The sequence below is a fragment of the Ambystoma mexicanum genome, chromosome 7q (genome assembly GCF_040938575.1).
Source record: "Ambystoma mexicanum isolate Mex_15411 chromosome 7q, UKY_AmexF1_1, whole genome shotgun sequence".
Classification (NCBI taxonomy): domain Eukaryota; kingdom Metazoa; phylum Chordata; class Amphibia; order Caudata; family Ambystomatidae; genus Ambystoma; species Ambystoma mexicanum.
Window position 1 is genome coordinate 940,044,454 of NC_090941.1, and position 16,869 is coordinate 940,061,322.

The 16,869-nt window shown below is 45.7% G+C and overlaps 1 protein-coding gene across 11 annotated transcripts in view; it reads left to right on the forward strand.

Moving 5' to 3' along the window:
* TENM4 (teneurin transmembrane protein 4) overlaps nucleotides 1–16,869 on the forward strand; it is a 2,472,585-nt gene that overhangs the window by 2,390,875 nt on the left and 64,841 nt on the right. For all 11 annotated transcript variants that reach the window (XM_069639906.1, XM_069639908.1, XM_069639907.1 and 8 more), the window contains 2 exons: nucleotides 2,868–3,040; nucleotides 10,586–10,821. In XM_069639906.1, the coding sequence (XP_069496007.1) occupies nucleotides 2,868–3,040; nucleotides 10,586–10,821 (409 nt within the window). The remainder of the gene's footprint in view (nucleotides 1–2,867; nucleotides 3,041–10,585; nucleotides 10,822–16,869) is intronic.

Consider the following 16,869-nt stretch of genomic DNA (forward strand, 5'->3'; position numbering starts at 1 on the left):
TATCCTTCTCCGGTCCACCGAAGGCTGCAAGATGAGACACCATCGTTTAAATCAGGGAGGTACAGTCCCCACACTGCAACCCGTGACAGTCTTGGGCATGCCTACACTGACATGTGCCTCTTATACCACACTGAATTTACTCAGTGTGCACATGAGATTAACACTTCCGCCCGTGCCACATGCCTTAATAGAACACATTATTCAGCTTGTCCTACTTTGATTTCAATGAGATCCCCAGAATATTCGTCTATATCTTGGAATCCTGGTTGACCTTTGAGGTAATTCAGCTCTTGTTAGCTTCACTTAACTGCTCAACTCATTTGTTTTCAGGGCACGGGTCTGGCCCTAATGTGAGAAGTGCAGGGAGACTGTTCCTTCCATTGATGTTTTCCTGTATTTTTACGTATAACAAACAGCGCCTTATGTGGAGGAGTGTTTCAGGTGTACTTCTATCCCTTTTGCCTTTTTTCTGGCAACATTTGTATGTCTTTGTGATGCGCGTAGGACAGGCTGGAGTTCTTAAAATTGTATTTTACAACTTTTTCTGGTGCCCTAACGTGCACCATCTTTTTTTTACTGCAAAATGACAATTTGAGTACCATATACCCAAAATGACTTCAGCACGTGTTTTAAGTCCTGTCCTTTGGCCTTTTTCCTTTTTGACCCTCTTCCTGTTCTCTCAGGTCGTAATTCCACACTTCCTAAAGGAGGTGTCTGTTGCTGGGCAGATGTGTGAGGCCAATGGCAGTCCATGATTGGACCGCCCTTTTCTATTTCAATGACACAGGTCCTTTCCAGTGGTGTTCTGGGACATCCCCCACAGCCTGTATTCTGAATAAGAAGAGATGGTCTGCAGCCACTCTAAAGGTTGATGCACTACAACTTCGATAGCCATGCTAGTGTGTATGAAGCACCGGTACCTCTCCATCAACAAGACAAACCACAAGGCTTAAGGAAAATCTCCCTGCACCCTTGACCCTCTGCTGACTTTTCTGCAACCAGCAAAGACCCATAACAGTGCCGTCCTCCCTTCGACTGGTGCTATCAACTAGTCATTCATCCTGCATCAGTATCCTGCTATCGCTGGACTTTGGAAGTGCCCCAGGGCCATCCTGAGGACTGACAGTGCACTGACCATGCCTCTCTGCTGCAATGGTCGCCATCCTGAGCTGCAGCCTAGGACTCTGCATGCCATCAACTTGTGGGCTAAAAACATTGTTGCCAGCATCGGCCCTCTTGCAACCCTGAAGATGGGCAACACCGGAGCCTCATATTTGCCACAATGGTGATCAGAGCATACTGACCCCTTACTGGGATTTGTTTGCTGCTTCACTTTACCTGCTGTTTCCTGGGGGTTGCCCTTCCTTGTGGGAGCTTTCGTAGCTGCTATCCATGGAGATCTGGTAAGTCCTCCTGGAAGTCTGCTGGAACCGCCTTTGAACCGGACATCTGAACCAATGCGTAGTCGGGTCCTAACCGAAAACCTACTAAATCCCAGCACATATGAACCTTAGGACCCCTCCCAATAGGACTAAGGAGGGCCCAGCGATTCTGAGTACCCCTGGGAAAGTTGCTTGGAAATCATGGGTGGGGGCGCAGGTGTAATTCCACTCTCTGTGCCCCCATACCACATAGGGACTGTAAGGGCTGAAAGTGCACTTCCTATCTCTACCCTTCTTCCCTGGGTAGCCCCTGTGTGGTGTAACTGAAAGTGTACGTCTAATTGTGCCTTAACTCTTTTACCCAAAAGGTGTACTTTTGAACTGCATTTTACCTACCTCCTTGGCTGAAGCCAAAACTTGTGCAGCCGACGTCTTAACATCCACTGCCCCCCACTTTTAGGTACTTACCTGTGACTTGAACTCTTTGATACTCAATAGCTACTTACCTGGCCGAAAATAACTGCTTGAGTTAGATGCCGGCCTTGTAATTATAAGGCAGCGTGTTTGATATATGCTTTTATCCACTTTCTATCCTGCTTTCTTGGAACAGTTTGCATTTGCTGTTGCTGAATTGTGTTTTACTGTTTGCATTGTAAAGTGAGGTGTGCGTTGACTTTGAAATTACAATGTGTTTGTCTATGGGTGGCAATGCATGTTTTGTAGTGCATAGGGATCTTAATTGTACCTGCATGCATATGAAGGCCTAATACATACTATGTTTTCATACTTTCTCCATGTGTTATTAACTGTACGTACACACCAGCCCCTGATCTCCCAAGCCTACCTTACTGCTCAGCCTAAGCTCCCTCGAGGGAGTTTGGTAAGACCATGGCCTTGCTCATCATGTAAGTTGACCTCTCAGAACCCTCCCACGAGCTGGCTCAGAACATCCCTCCTAGCCGTGGCCTATGTCACTATGGTCACCTTTGCAGCCCTGTCTTTTTTGCTAAGCGCACTTTGCCTACTGGAACTTGTAGGCCTATTTGTGTAATGGAAATGATGGGACTATGAGTCGCAGCAGGCAAAGTGTCCGCTGGAAAGACAGGACTGCACCAAGATTCTACTGAACACATCGGATCAGCAGACACTCAGCTGTCACGCTCTGCGGGGCAGCATGAGTGCACGGTTCTTATAAGGGGTTTATGAGACGGCCAGGATCGGGGTTGTGTGTAGCTATACACACAACCCCGATCCTGGCCGTCTCATAAGTGGGTGAACAGAGCATGAACCACAACCCTTATTCCCCAAACCTGGATTTTGAGCAATTATCAATTGATTTATGAGGAGCCGCCTTCCTTGAAAGGACCGCTTAGGGCACCAACGCGCCCTGCCTTCCTCTCATGTCAGTCTTGCTCTAAACCTTATTTGTATGTGTCTTGTTACCCTCTCCTCACTGCCTTGCTGAGTCTCGCTTCTCATTTTCAGGTATGACAGCTTTGGCCGCCTGACCAATGTTACGTTCCCCACGGGCCAAGTCAACAGCTTCCGCGGCGATACCGACAGCTCGGTGCACGTGCAGGTGGAGACATCCAGCAAGGAGGACGTTACCATAACGACCAATCTGTCCGCTTCGGGAGCTTTCTACACGCTCCTGCAAGGTGAGTCCGCCTCGTGGACACCTTCCTGTCTTCAGGGGGCGCAGTGGTGTGGAGATGATTGCGCAGCAGGAACATCATCTCCCCGGCATCCTGGGAATGTGAGCCAATGATAGCATGGCACAACCGGAAGCCAAGCGCGGCGATGAACGCCAAGTCCTTGCCTTGGACCTGCGCTGCACCACATGCCTTTTTATTTTTAGTGTTCAGTGTCTGTTTTCCTTTGCTTCAAAATAGCTCTTCACGTCGAAAATGTACCTCTCTGCCACAGCTGCTTTGCACCTTGCACTGCATAGCCAGATGTTATCGGCAGGCGCCCTTTCTTGCACTGGTGGTGTCCGGGGGCCAGGGGTTATCATTGCTTGGGAGCTCTACCTACTTTGTTAATCAGCCAATGGTCATTCTAAAAATGTCTCTTGGCAGTTATCCGTGCCAGTCACTGTGCCCTCTAGAACAGACATCTAAGCACAGTTCTGAAAAACGTATATTGGTATATTCTCTGGGCATTTTTGATAAGCATCACAAGGCCTGCTGACTTTTCTTTTGTCGCTGATGTTTTGGGACAGAGGGAAATGGATATCTTTGCCATCTATTTATTCTGTCTGTGCTTTTGTCCTCTGTCTTTGCCCTCTCGCATGTTATTGTCGGCCACAGTTGCTATTTTACTTCAATGGTATTTTAAAGGTCCTTTGCTGATGAGATCTTTTGTAAAGGAAGGAAGCAGGCCGTGCATCATTTTGATTGACAAGCAATGCAGATGCAGATAAGAAAGTTGTGGCATCTGTATACATGCGAGTTGTATGAATGATTAAGCAAAAGCAGTATAGAATTTATATCTATATGTATATATTCATTGAAAAACCTTAGTTAAGGTGATCAGATTTAACGCAGCAAACCCCTTTAAATGGAGCGGATGTGAGAAGTGATGATCATCTTGACTTGCCGTCCCCCCGTTGATGACCTGTAGGATCAAATTATGTATTACTTATAGAGCGTGCATGCCTAAGCACTTTACATAGAACACATATACTTGCAATATCACCCAACCAGAGTTGGTACTCATTTATCGATCTCAGAAAAATCAAACGCTGGGTTGGCCTTGCTGGGAATCAAACCTACAACCTGCAGATCACACACAGATAGCAGCAGCGAGCACTCAACCCACTGAGCTATTTTGCCAGCCTTTAATTGTGTTTGTCATTGTGAATCCCATCTGTTATGTATGTGCTTCAGCTGTGCCTACTGCATATTTTAATACACAAGGTTTCTTTAAAGCCCACTCGTCATGGCATTTGGCCATGGCCGCTGGACATGTTGCACCAATAGGTTTCTTTGGGGCCCACTGACCAGGGCCACTGACACAAAGACCCAGTTCCCCCTGCCTAGCAGATGTGATCACAACAGATGTCCTCCATTAATTTTTTTCCCCCTCAGTTTTCATTCCCCCCAATAATTACGGCAGTAATCTTGCACTGATTACCACAATAATGCTTGGAAATTAAAAAGTCCTCTTCACAGTCGCTCCCCATGTGCCTCCTTCCTTTTCCCTAGACCCCTCTTATTACTCCCTTTCCCTCTGTGCTTCGTGTGACCGCATTTTCATTTCCAAGCGCGTCTTGCGTTATTACCACGGTAATCGCGCTATATTCCCCCGATAATGCGAAAATGTCTGAGCTGTAACTGGCTCCCCAGACCACCCACAACTCTCCAACTTCACATGAGGCCCTCTTTCCCCCTCCCCACCTCTAGCCTGATGCCATTTCAATCTTTCTCTTCCTCCAAATAGCTTTTTTTGCACTTTTCGTATTCACATTCCACTGATATTACTGCAGTAATTGGTTGCGTCAAGCAAAAATAAATGGTGGCTTTTAAAAACCTCTCTGCTGCAAAGCACCATGGGAGATATAGCTATGTTTTGCACCAAATATTTTTTAAACTAACCCCTAACCTGTCCCGGAAATTAAGTCAGCGCCTAGTGCCCAAGTTGTTTCTTATTTGGTCCAAATCCCTCCAGCAGGTTTTGCCCTTCAGCTTGATAACAAAAGGACTTTTTCTCTATGGGAAAATGAATGGGAGTAGACTGAAAACAGTTTTGTTTTTTTGCTTTCTTAATAACTTTTTCATTTTTTAACAAATCTTTCCCACAGTGACAGACTTTTTGTTTGGAAAATATCAGCCAAATCCGTTGTGCAAGTCAAATGTTATTAGCAATAGAATTTTCGGATTTCCTGTGGGTCATGTCATTCACATTAACTATAGCTCAGCGGTTGCTGCACTGTGAGATATATATATATATTATGGTGCGGCAGTCGTCGCACTGTAATTAAGGTGTGTAGTGAGTTCCATAGGAAATCCAAAAATTGATGCTAATAACTTTTGACAGGTATGACGAAATGACGAATTTGACTGTAATTCTGTACTCCCAGACTGAACATTTTGGGAAAGATTCGTTAAAAAAAAAAAGCTATCAAGAAAACTAAAAAGAGCACTTTGGGACCTGTCCCCATTCATTTTCTCACAGACAAAAACTGTAAATTTGTGGTGGACTGTACAGTGAAAACCGCTGGACGGAATTGGACCACGGCCGCTACAGCTTGGGCACGAAGCATCGACTTGCGATCCTTTTGTAGGTTGCCGTTATTGTGTCCAGTACTTTTTAAAATATTTGTTGGAGAATGGGGTTCCCCCTTCTCCTGAAAAAATAACTATATCTCCCATTGTGCATTACAGGATGAGGCTTTTCAGAAAATGGAAAAGTTGCCATCTTTTTTTCCGATGCGAGAGATAATCGCAGCTATATCAGAGGGTACACGAAAACGAAAATCACATAAATGTCATTTGGAGGCGGAAGAATTGTGAAAAGGCATCAGGCTAGAGGTGTGGAGGAAGAGGGGTACCATGTGAAATTTGGGAGTTGGAGGTGGGCTAGGGACTAAGTTTGGAGCACAAATATTTTCCAGTACTTGCAGGTTTTCGGCTACCCACAAAGACGAGATCGGGAAATGAAAATGAACCACACGGTAAAACGAGTGTTTGAGGGGGAATGGGAGAGGGCTGGGGAGGCAAAAAGGAGTTGGTGGAAATGGGGTGACCTTGCCATGAGCAGAGGGTCAATTGGTGAATGAGTGGGGGTCGGGGGAACATGTTTTTGTTTTTCGCCATTTTCTTGATAATCACAGCTATATGAAAACTATAATCGCAACTGTATGTAGTACATTGCTATTATAGAGGCGGTTATGTGGAAAATGTTATTAAAAAAAGAATAGATGTGTACCTGTACATTGAGGTCGGAATTGAAAGATCGCTGGCTATGGCCAGTGGCTTGGTAGTGTTTTAAACAGCTGAAAGCCTGATAGTTTTGTGAAATGTACAGTGGGCATGGCCCGTTACGGATTTAAAATATAAAGTGGGCATGCGGCCATGGCCAGTGGTGCAGAAAATATACAGTGGGCACGGTCGAAGGCAATGGCTAGTGGCCCATGACCCATTATTACTTTAAAATATACAACAGTGGGCACGGCCGAAGGCCAGTGGCACCAAATAATATACAGTGGGCACTGCCAAAGGCTTGGCGCTGAAGAAAACTATGATTTAAAACATACAACAGTGGCCATGGATGAAGGCTCTGAAATATATACAGTGGGCACAGCCAAAGGCCATGGCTATTAGGCCGTTAATTATTTTAAATGTACAACAGTGGGCACATCCAAAGGCCATTGGTAGCAGGCCGTTAATAATTTTAAATATACAATAGTGGGGATGGCTGATGGTCATGGCTAGTGGTGCTGAAAAATATAGAGTGGGCACGTCCAAAGGCTGTGGCCACGGCCATGGCCAGTGGCACCGAGAAAAATGATTTAAAATATAGTGGGAATGGCCAAAGGCCATGGTCAGTGGCACAAAAAAAACGATGGTATAACAAAACCCTTGAAATTCAAGGAAAGAACCTTAGTTAAAGTGCAGTTAAGGTGACTAAACTTAACGCAACAAAACCCTTGAAATTCAGCGCTATGGGAATCACAGGCGCGGCTTAACATGGCCCGTTCCCATTGCAAAGCCCAAGAGCACATACATAATATAAGAGAAGGAATTTACAATGCCATACAAAATAGCATTATGAGGGAAATGACATTATGAGGGACATCAACAGAAACGAGCTGTGTAGGCATCATGAAGTACGACACAGAGAACAGACTTCAAGTTTAAAAACAAGGTATTTATTTAACTAAGATGTCAGGATGATTGAAGGCCTAAACGCCCTACGCTAAGGTGGGTTTTCCCTACCTGAATGAAATTAAGGAAGGTCTATGTCAAAGAGTTCAACTTAAAAGTCTGTCTGTGTCCAAAACCTATCCTTGCCCACGTGTAGGGATGTCAAACTCAAAAGAAACAGTGTTCCACTCAAAGTTCTGTGCTTCTTCTAGCTCACAGCTTTCTTTCAGCTCCCCTTCCCCAGCATAAGAAAGTTCCATGAAAGAAAAGTCTCAAAGGTTACCTTCTCCAGTTCAAGGCAATATAATTCACAACCAATCCTTGGAGTTCCCTTCCCCAAGTTTTAGGTTGTACAATCCAAAACCAAAAGGGTCTCAGGACTCCGTTCCCAAGACAATAAGTACAGTTCCTCAAGTGTCGGGATTACCTTCCCCAAGGCTTCACTCGCTTTAGTATTTTTAAAAGTGTTGCAGTGGTTTTGTTGAGCTTTTTTCATCGTGTCCTTAACTTTCACCATTTAAGGTCCTCTGGTCTAGGTGCAATTGTCAGACCACATGGTCCACCCTTCACAGGTTGCGCAACCAGGGTCCCTGGGCTCCTCAGCCCCACACACACGTTCCTTGGCACTTGCTAATGTGCGTCAAGTTAATTTCACTTGACTCTTCAGTACTGGCTTCCTGGTTTTAGGATGCAATCTTATATTCCTTTGACTTCTCCTTGGTTACCTCATGGCCCTGCAACCATGTATCCCCCACCCCTGGCCAAGTTGTTGGATGTATGACAAACCCATGGCCAACTTGTTGTCTTGCCACACTGCATTCACCCATTTAAGTTCATTGTTGAGGTTTTCTTTAGCCTTTAATGTAGTCAACTGTAAGGTTAGATGTAACTTGTTGTGCAGAATAGGCTTACTGTGATTTGGATTTCAGTTCAGAGTTCCAAATTGTTCTTATGTTGCTTTCTGTATTGAGTATAACTTGGTTTCTTGCAATGTAAAGTTTTCATATAGTTTGGTATTAGCATACCTTAGTTTCTTGCAATGTTAAAGTTCATATAGGTCCATGTTTAGTATATGGACTGGCACTTGCCTGTGGTCAGTTTCGGAGCGCCCCGGTGTCTGCGTGTCCCTCTGACACTCATCAGAGATCTGCTCCTCTTGAATGTGGTTCATTTTGGAGCTCCCCAGTGTCAGCACGTCTCTCTGACACTCACCAGCGGCCTGCTCCTTCTTCTGGTGGCTTCTGCTGCTATCTCCGTTCTGCTTCTGAAGTAGGGAACACCACCAATGTGAACCCTGTTTGCTCTTCGGTTTTCTCGTGGATGCGTTTGGTGTCCTCTGTTGTTCGGGTCTGCTGGCGGCCTGGTTTGGCATCCTGTCCCACCATGGCTGCTCCCACAAAGAGCGGGTCTACTACTAGCCTCAGCCACAACGGCCTCCATGATTCTTCACTACGCATTTCCTTGCGGGCTCTCTGGCAGGTTCCTTTGCGGGATATCTCTCCTTACCTTTTATTTTATATAACTGCAGCCTTCTAACAGGCTGCAGATGTGTCTGGTGGTCAATTGGATATGCCTGACCATGGTTAGGGAGACATGCCTGACTTTCCCAGTGTTCAGGATGCAGCTTCCTCGTCCCAGCACCTAAGTGGTCAAGAGGGGTAATCTTCATCACTCTTAGTTCCCTCTTCTTCGTCTCAGTACTGCCAGGTGTTGTGTGTGGAATAAGGAGGCGAACTTGCTTGTAACAGCCTATGAAAGTTGGGCAGGGTTAGTTTGACTGTCACTAGGGAAAGGGGGATACCATGTCTCGCCCATAGGCAACCCACTCCGAATCCTCAAGAACCCTCCACCCAGGTTATCCTCCTTCGCTTCTCCATCCCCAGGGTCAGGATCCAAAAGCGATGGACTTTCCCTGGTTTCCTGCGAAGAGGATCCAGGGGAGTAGGAGTGCGAATACCCGCAGGTTTCTCACAGCGCCGAGTTAAGCTGTCCCTGAGTTTCACAGAGCGCTGAATTTGAAGGGAATTAGTTGCGTTAAGTTTAGTCACCTTACCTATACTTTAACAAATCTTTTTCTTCAAATATATATAATTTATAGTGGGGGGGTGGCGGCCGTACTATAGTTGAGTGTCGAGTTCCATAGGAAACCTGAAATATTTACTGCTAATAACTTTTAACTAGTATGAAGGATTTGGCTGAAATTTTGCAAACAAATTTGTAGTCACAAGCCCCGTAGACTGGACATTTTGAGAAAGATCTGTTAAAAAGTAAAAAAAAGTTATTAAGAAAGTAAATAACTGCTGGTTCGGCCTAGTCCCCATTCATATTCCCATAAAGAAAAAGTCCAAAATTGGTCACGCGCACAGTCAAAACCCATGACGGAATTGGACCAGGTACGAAACAACTTGGGCACAAAGCATTGACTCGATTTCCGGGAGGGGGCTGGGGTTATTGCATTCAGTAGTTCCAACGAGATCTGCCTAAGATCCCAGTAAACCTTCCCTAACAGCTGACCTGGCATGAGGGATTTGATCAACACATTCAAGGATCATCAATTTGATCTCCTGATTTGTGCAGTAACATTTTTCTGTAGTAAAGTGTTCAAATCATGTGTACTGTCTTTGGAATGTTAACCAATTATTCATCTAATAATTGGTTGTCAAAGCTTGCAATTTTGTATCGGTGTAAACAACTGGTAATATTTGTACCTACCAAATAGTACCCTATGCCCTCCACAGAGGGTCTCCTACCCTTGAATTGGGCCTGTTGGTTGAAGGTTAGACCCAGACCTCTGTAGCAGGCACATACATTGGCACGCCACCCTATCCTGATTTTGCGACTCTGATTTCTAGAAAGGAGGCATGCAAAACCTGTTTAATTCTCGCATGAGACTTGTATGAACGGAAAGCCTGCTCTCTCAGCATGTATAGATCCTAGCTATTCCTCTGCTGTGCATGGGTTTCGGCCATCCATGAAAAAAGACTATAAGGGGAGCCGAATCCACAGAGCCTTTGTTTATTAGGGGCCAGCTGCGATACTGTCTGAGATGCCCAGGTGAGTGTATCTTTGTGCGTTGACATCCAAGTGTGTATCATGCCATAACCTCCTCCTCTACCCACAAATCTGCGCCGCTCCTGGTGGACCATATGGGATGCATGTGCTTATGTGTTACAAATAACACAGGTAATCTTAGCCACCCTATCTGAGATTGTCCAGTTGGATACCAAAATAATGGTCGGAGAGTGGCCGTATCACCAATTATCAGAGAACTGGGGGACGGGTAGGGTAGTGGAAGCATTACACTGATATGTCAATCCTGTAACTTTTCTTTTCTAGACCAAGTACGCAACAGCTACTACATTGGCGCGGACGGCTCACTGCGCCTCATTTTGGCTAACGGCATGGAGGTGGCCTTACAGACCGAGCCCCATCTTCTGGCTGGGACGGTGAACCCCACAGTCGGCAAGAGGAACGTGACGCTGCCAATTGACAACGGCCTTAACCTGGTTGAGTGGCGGCAACGCAAAGAGCAAGCAAGGGGGCAGGTCACGGTTTTCGGGCGGAGGCTAAGAGTGAGTATTACCAATAGAATCACTTACCTATAGATTGTAAATACCAGTTAATACAATCTGTAGCACAGTGTTTGGTTACAATATGTACAGTTATGGGAATTTTAATGATTTGGAAAACAAAATGTGTTGCTGTTTGTTCTCCCCAAAGTTCGCCGGACAACTGAAAACAAGGACGACATTGTTTCTAAAAACACTGAAAATTAACGGAAACCCCATTCCTGGCTCCTCCCCTTACCCATTCACGACGGTCCCTCCACAAGACCGGTTTTACGTGTTTTCATCCCCGGGATGAGCTACCGTTTGGCGCCAAAACGCTGCCTTCTGCTGATCTTAATACCCGTCCGGGGTTCTATTGGCTGCAGAGAGCTACGCGCGTGACAGGTATCCCGCTTTTTTATTTTGCAGTAGCATGCCGGGCGCCTGCCTGCGCAATAACCCTATCGTGCTCAGCAGGCTGGACATAAGCTGACTTGCTGCATCGTGCATTGCTTGTGCGCGCGCTCTGCAGAAGATTTGCAGCCAGCTCAATTATGCAAACCAGGGCTGGAAAATATCAAACATGCCTCAAAGTTTCCAGCTGCTCAGCAGGCATAAACGCACGGGGCCTCAAATGACCTTTTTCTATGCTAAATGCATCCTTCTTCTGCTCATGCTTTCTGCCCTTCTATTTATTTTACCGAATTCAGTTCTGTTGCACAAAAATGTCATGCTGGACTGTGACTTTCCCAAACTACATACTTCCCTGTTAATTAAATCTTTCACTCCTTTGTGGTAATATCTGACATGAATGCCCCAATTAAATTATTATTATTATTCACATTAATACTATTGGTAATAATGACAGTATATAATATGGAACACATTATTCTCCATGTTATCGCCCCTTCTGAAATGGCTATACTTGTCATTGCTCACTTGTGGCATATTTGCCTGTGCCCTTTCTGTCATGCTTGTGCCCCTTCTGTCATTCTTGTGCCCCTTCTGCGGTTATTTGCCCATTTTATGCTATTGCTCTCACATGCAAAGTTAGTCTTCTGGTGTTCCGGGCACATGAGCATGAAAGTGACCACGTGTTTCCTGTCAGTTGAAGCACCTGCAGGTGTTACCAAGTCTCCAAGATCTCTCACTCTCCGTTGTGCTTCATAGGCATTTTCTAAGATTATTTTTCTTTGTTGACCATCACACCCGCAGTAAGTGTCAGGTGTGCTGGGTGGTGCTCTGGCCCTGGGTTCTTGCCCAACCTCATTGATGCTCTGAAAGGTGGGTACACTCTACTTGGTCTGTACGCTAAGGATGACGGTGAGTTTGGAGCTGCTGCTAGAGGAACATGCGGAGTCGCATCACCCTCACAGTCGTAATCCGCGAAGCTCCAAAGCATCGCACTCCAAGGGAGCGAGCCGCAGAGTTCTTATGGGCTTAGGATCTGAGGGTGCAGCGCTCGCATCTCCTGAGCCCAAGTCTTACCTCTTGCCTGTGTTGCCTCTCAACAGACAATATTAGTTCAGTAACTGAGCATATGTTCAGTGCAGCGTTGGATGCACTACGCTGGCTGCGTCCGCCGCTGGTGCGTCAATGCCTTTAGCAAATGGAGTTTGTAGAGATGAAGAGAAGACATGCTGTTGATTTTTCCAAATCAGTGCTCCTTGTCTATCATTCAAAATGTATTTATTTATTGTGCATTTGTTAGGCGCTAATACAACAAGTAAATTGTGTGGCAAAGCGCCCACATGGCAGCAGGGAGGGAAAATGGGATTGAAAATAATATATACACTGGAGGATAAAGACGAACCTACTAGGCCTTGTGAGTATTCAGAAAGGAGAGAGGGAGAGGGAGAGGGAGAGGGAGAGGGAGAGGGAGAGGGAGGGAGGGAGGGAGAGGGGGAGGGAGAGGGAGAGGGAGAGGGAGAGGGAGAGGGAGAGGGAGAGGGAGAGGGAGAGAGAGAGAGAGAGAGAGAGAGAGAGAGAGAGAGAGACACTCTGACACTCTCTCTCTCGGAATCAACATCTAACCTCATAAAGCAAGAATTGAAGAAATGTATGTTGATGTATATGAATGCACCTATGAATGTGTCCTTTACAGTGTGCCACACGCAAGCACTCTTGCTGCTGGCACGGTACAGATGGCACAAAAGAAAGTGTACTAAGCGACAAAGGGTGGAAAAAAGGCAACCACTCACAAGTTTGTCATGAAAACTGCACGTGTGCGTGTATATAATTTAGTTCTATTTCAATTCATTAGCATCAGGGGCTAGATTACAGAAACGTTGCAGCGGGCAGGTTTAAAATTGCACGGCATTTGCACTAGGGCAAAGTTTGTCCTAGTGCCAAAACATTGGGGCCATGTTAGAAAACCTTTGCACCATGACAAGTGCAATATTACATGATATTGGCGCTAGAGCACACATTCCACTAGTGCAAAAAACATACACTTTAAATCCATTTTTGCACCAGGACACTGTTTGCCCCAATGCTAATGCCATTTCGTGGGCAAACGGGGTATTTTTGTTTGGCTGCTTCAGGGTGGTCTGCTTTGGGTTCCAGGATTTTGTGATTTTAGAATTGCAGACAGGGGGTCCTGGAGAACCATTCAGTTATACAGGGCGAGCTCTCCAGGGCCTCTGGGTTCATCATTTAGTGACATTTGTTGAATGTTTACCTCACCCAATGTGTTCTTCACCGATATCGTTTGAATAGTAGTCCTTCGTTTGAACAGTAGTCCTTTTGGACTAGCAGTTCCTCTTCCATAGTCCATAGCACCCATCTTGGCGGCATTGCTTTGCCACTGCTGACATTTCAGATTATGAGAGAACTTTTCCAGACTGGAGGTGTCAATCTCCTCCCATTTCTTCTTCGCTTTTCCCCAGGCCTGTATTTGGTCTTCAGTTCGACGCGAACACTTCTGTCAAGGGTTTTGGTTATGGTGTGGCCGAGGGCTTTTAGCACTTGCTCCTGCTAAGACACTTTTTTCGCCTTCACTCGGATGGGGTTGTCAATTTTTGGAAACTCTATCTTGCTTTCTTTGTTGATCTCTCTCCATGGCCTGGAGTCAGAGAGGGTGACTGGTGATTAGAACTCTTTGGTGGGTTGCACTGCCACAGTAGGCCTCATTTCAGTGCTGTGTGTGAAAACTGAGACCAGCATGGGCTATTCGCATCTTGGCCTAAACTCAAGAGTTTCCAAGTTCTTGGTTGAGCCGAAATTTTTCGTGTCATTGAACAGTCCACCCGTAAGTAGATGTCGCGTATTTACAGCATTGTCTATGCCACTGTTTATTTTTGTTGTTCTAGTTCATGATTTCTTCCAGGAATGTCCTGGGAGGTGGTAGGTCACTCCTGTAATAAAACAGTATTATGGAGGTAGTAACCCTCTGACTACCAGCTTAAATTAGCTTTCTGGAATGTTTCCATTCCTTTTCAGTTTATACTATTGATAATGTACCCCATCTCCAGGATTCCCTTTTATTAAAGATGCTTTCATTACCTTTTGGGATTTATGAATTTTGCCAGGAATTGAGACAGCGTTAAGGGCAGCCAAGTTTCCCTTCAGACTGAGAGTGTCTGATGCATTTTTGGCAATGGGGTTGTAGGCGTCAAGGGAGGGCATGGGAACCGAAGTGGTGTTGATCAACTGAGCAATTTTCAATGAGCCAGATTTGGTCGGGATTTAGGGCTAGCATCGGAAGTTGAAGCTCTTTGTCTTTAATAGGTTCACTGCTTGAAATCTGTGTATGATATGATATGGCATTTATAACGCGCCTACACACAAGTGTTTCAAGGCGCGATGAGGCAAGGGATGGGAAACAGAGGGAAGACAGACCATGATCCTTTTAGGCCAGGTGACATTGCGATCGCAATGTGGACTTCTTAACAAAGGGTCATATACAATATTGTAGCAGAACCACTCAATGAAACATAACAGTTTATTAACATATGAGACCTATGAATTATTCCGCCTTCCTGCCAGGCGGGAGCGGTTTATTCGTAGTAATGGTCTTGCAGCTATGGGAGGACTTTACAATATAGTTCAGTAAAGAGAAGCAGGTATTTGTTTCTGAAAGGGAGTCCTGCTACAAACCCCAAAATCAGAATGCACCCCAGAATGGGCCTTTGCTGTGCTCATCTCCTGACATTGGGACATTGCCAACAACTGCCCTGGAGTGCCAACAAGACAAGCTCAAAGGTCACATTTGCATTCCTGAACAGCTGCTGGAACACACTGTTCCCACAGGCATATGTGGCTTTTAATAATCTGCACCTCTAGTTCAAAACCTAACAATGATGCACCCCAGCAGCCTGGTGGTATGGTAAAATGTAAATATAAGCCATGTCTGGTAATGACATGGTGGCTGCTGGGGTCACCCTATTAAATGTAAATATAAGCCATGTCTGGTAATGACATGGTGGCTGCTGGGGTCACCCTATTAAGCCACTGGAATTTGGATGTCATACTAGTGTCAGCATGGTGATCCCTCTGAGGAAGGGCAACACCTTCCTCTGGGAGACAGAACCCTCTCTACAGGAGATCCTGTGACAACTGGTGCTTTTAAGGCAGTCCTGACATGCCAATTGTGTTTTCACATCACGGGAAGATGGTGGAGTTAGGTTAGCCCAGATGAAGGGTTTAGTCCATAAAGGTGTTTTGCAATCTTGGATCTTGCTGCGACTCCCCAAACGGAATGCCCTCTCCCCACTTCCTGCAGACGAGGCACTCTGGGTATGTCAGCCACAGGCAAAGGACACCTGTTACAGCAGCCTGCATTGGACCCTTAGCAATAGGCTTCCTCTACAGCAATCTACTCTAGCAGTTTGCCTATGTAAGGGCTCCCTCTAGTTCATTCGTCTTTGGACTTAAAGGCAAGCGGGAATCTCTTGGAACTCTGTTGGTGATAAGGTTTATTCCGAAATCCTCTGCCACAGACTTGAAGACAGAAGTCTCCAATTTAATAGAAAACTCTTTTCCATACCTACCTCAAGGGCACATTTATTTTATTTATTTTTATTTTATTTATTTATTTATTTAGTCCTAAAGCCCGCAGGCATCAGAGCGCATTCCAAAAAGACAGGACAGTGATTACAAAAACGGGACAAGACTAGACACACAGAAGATCATATCATGGGGAGCTGAGAGAGGCCGCTAATCCAGTTTATTTGTGGTGAAACTGCTGAGAACCAAGGTGCTTCTGCTGCCTGTGTACTGGTACTAGGATCCTGCTTGCTGAAGGTTAAGGACCTGCTGTAAGTGCCAGATAAGCTTCCTGGAGTGGAAGTGCTGAAACCAAGGATCCACCTTTTCCCAGGATATCCTGGATTCAGCCTCCCAGCAGCTGCAAATCCTATTAACTGTCTCAAGACCTATTCGTGCCAGCTCACTTTGATCCACTTCAGGTCCTGAGGTGCAGCTTTTGGACTTCTCAGAAAATGTGAACCATGTACTTGCTTCTTCCAGCTGTCTCAACGCTGACTGAACAGAGTGAAGAGCATTGCTGTCGAGACTGCCGGCTCAACGCTGGCCAAGAACCTGCCTCCACCTAACAGAGGCATCATCTCGACATGACTCTGAAGCATGTCGAGACTCTGAAGCTGTTTAACACGTAAGCACAGGCATCCCATATGGTCCACCAGGAGCTGGCTAAACCTGCTGGAAGCCATCGACTTACCTATTGCGAACACTGTCTCATCCCAGCGCAAGCCTTATCTCGACTCAACTTGACCACCTACTCAGTGTTGGCATCCATCACCTCAACCCGTCCCGAATGCTGACTCGATTCTCAGAGAGCTCCATCTCGAAGCTACCTCAATAATGAATCCCCACTGAAACAGCACTACTCAACAGTCTCAACACCAGCTCGACTGCAGAAAAGCACCAAGAAGCCCAGCTCAATGATGTTGAGCTCCCATGGCAAGCAAAAAAGGGTTTGTGCTGTGGTCCTGTCCCCCTGGTCTACCTTATAGGGTCGTAGTCACTTTAAGACCATGCTTTGCCTTTTCATGATACTTTCAAGACTTTTGACATTTGTTGCTCAAATGAATTGACTGTTCCCCTGTGTTC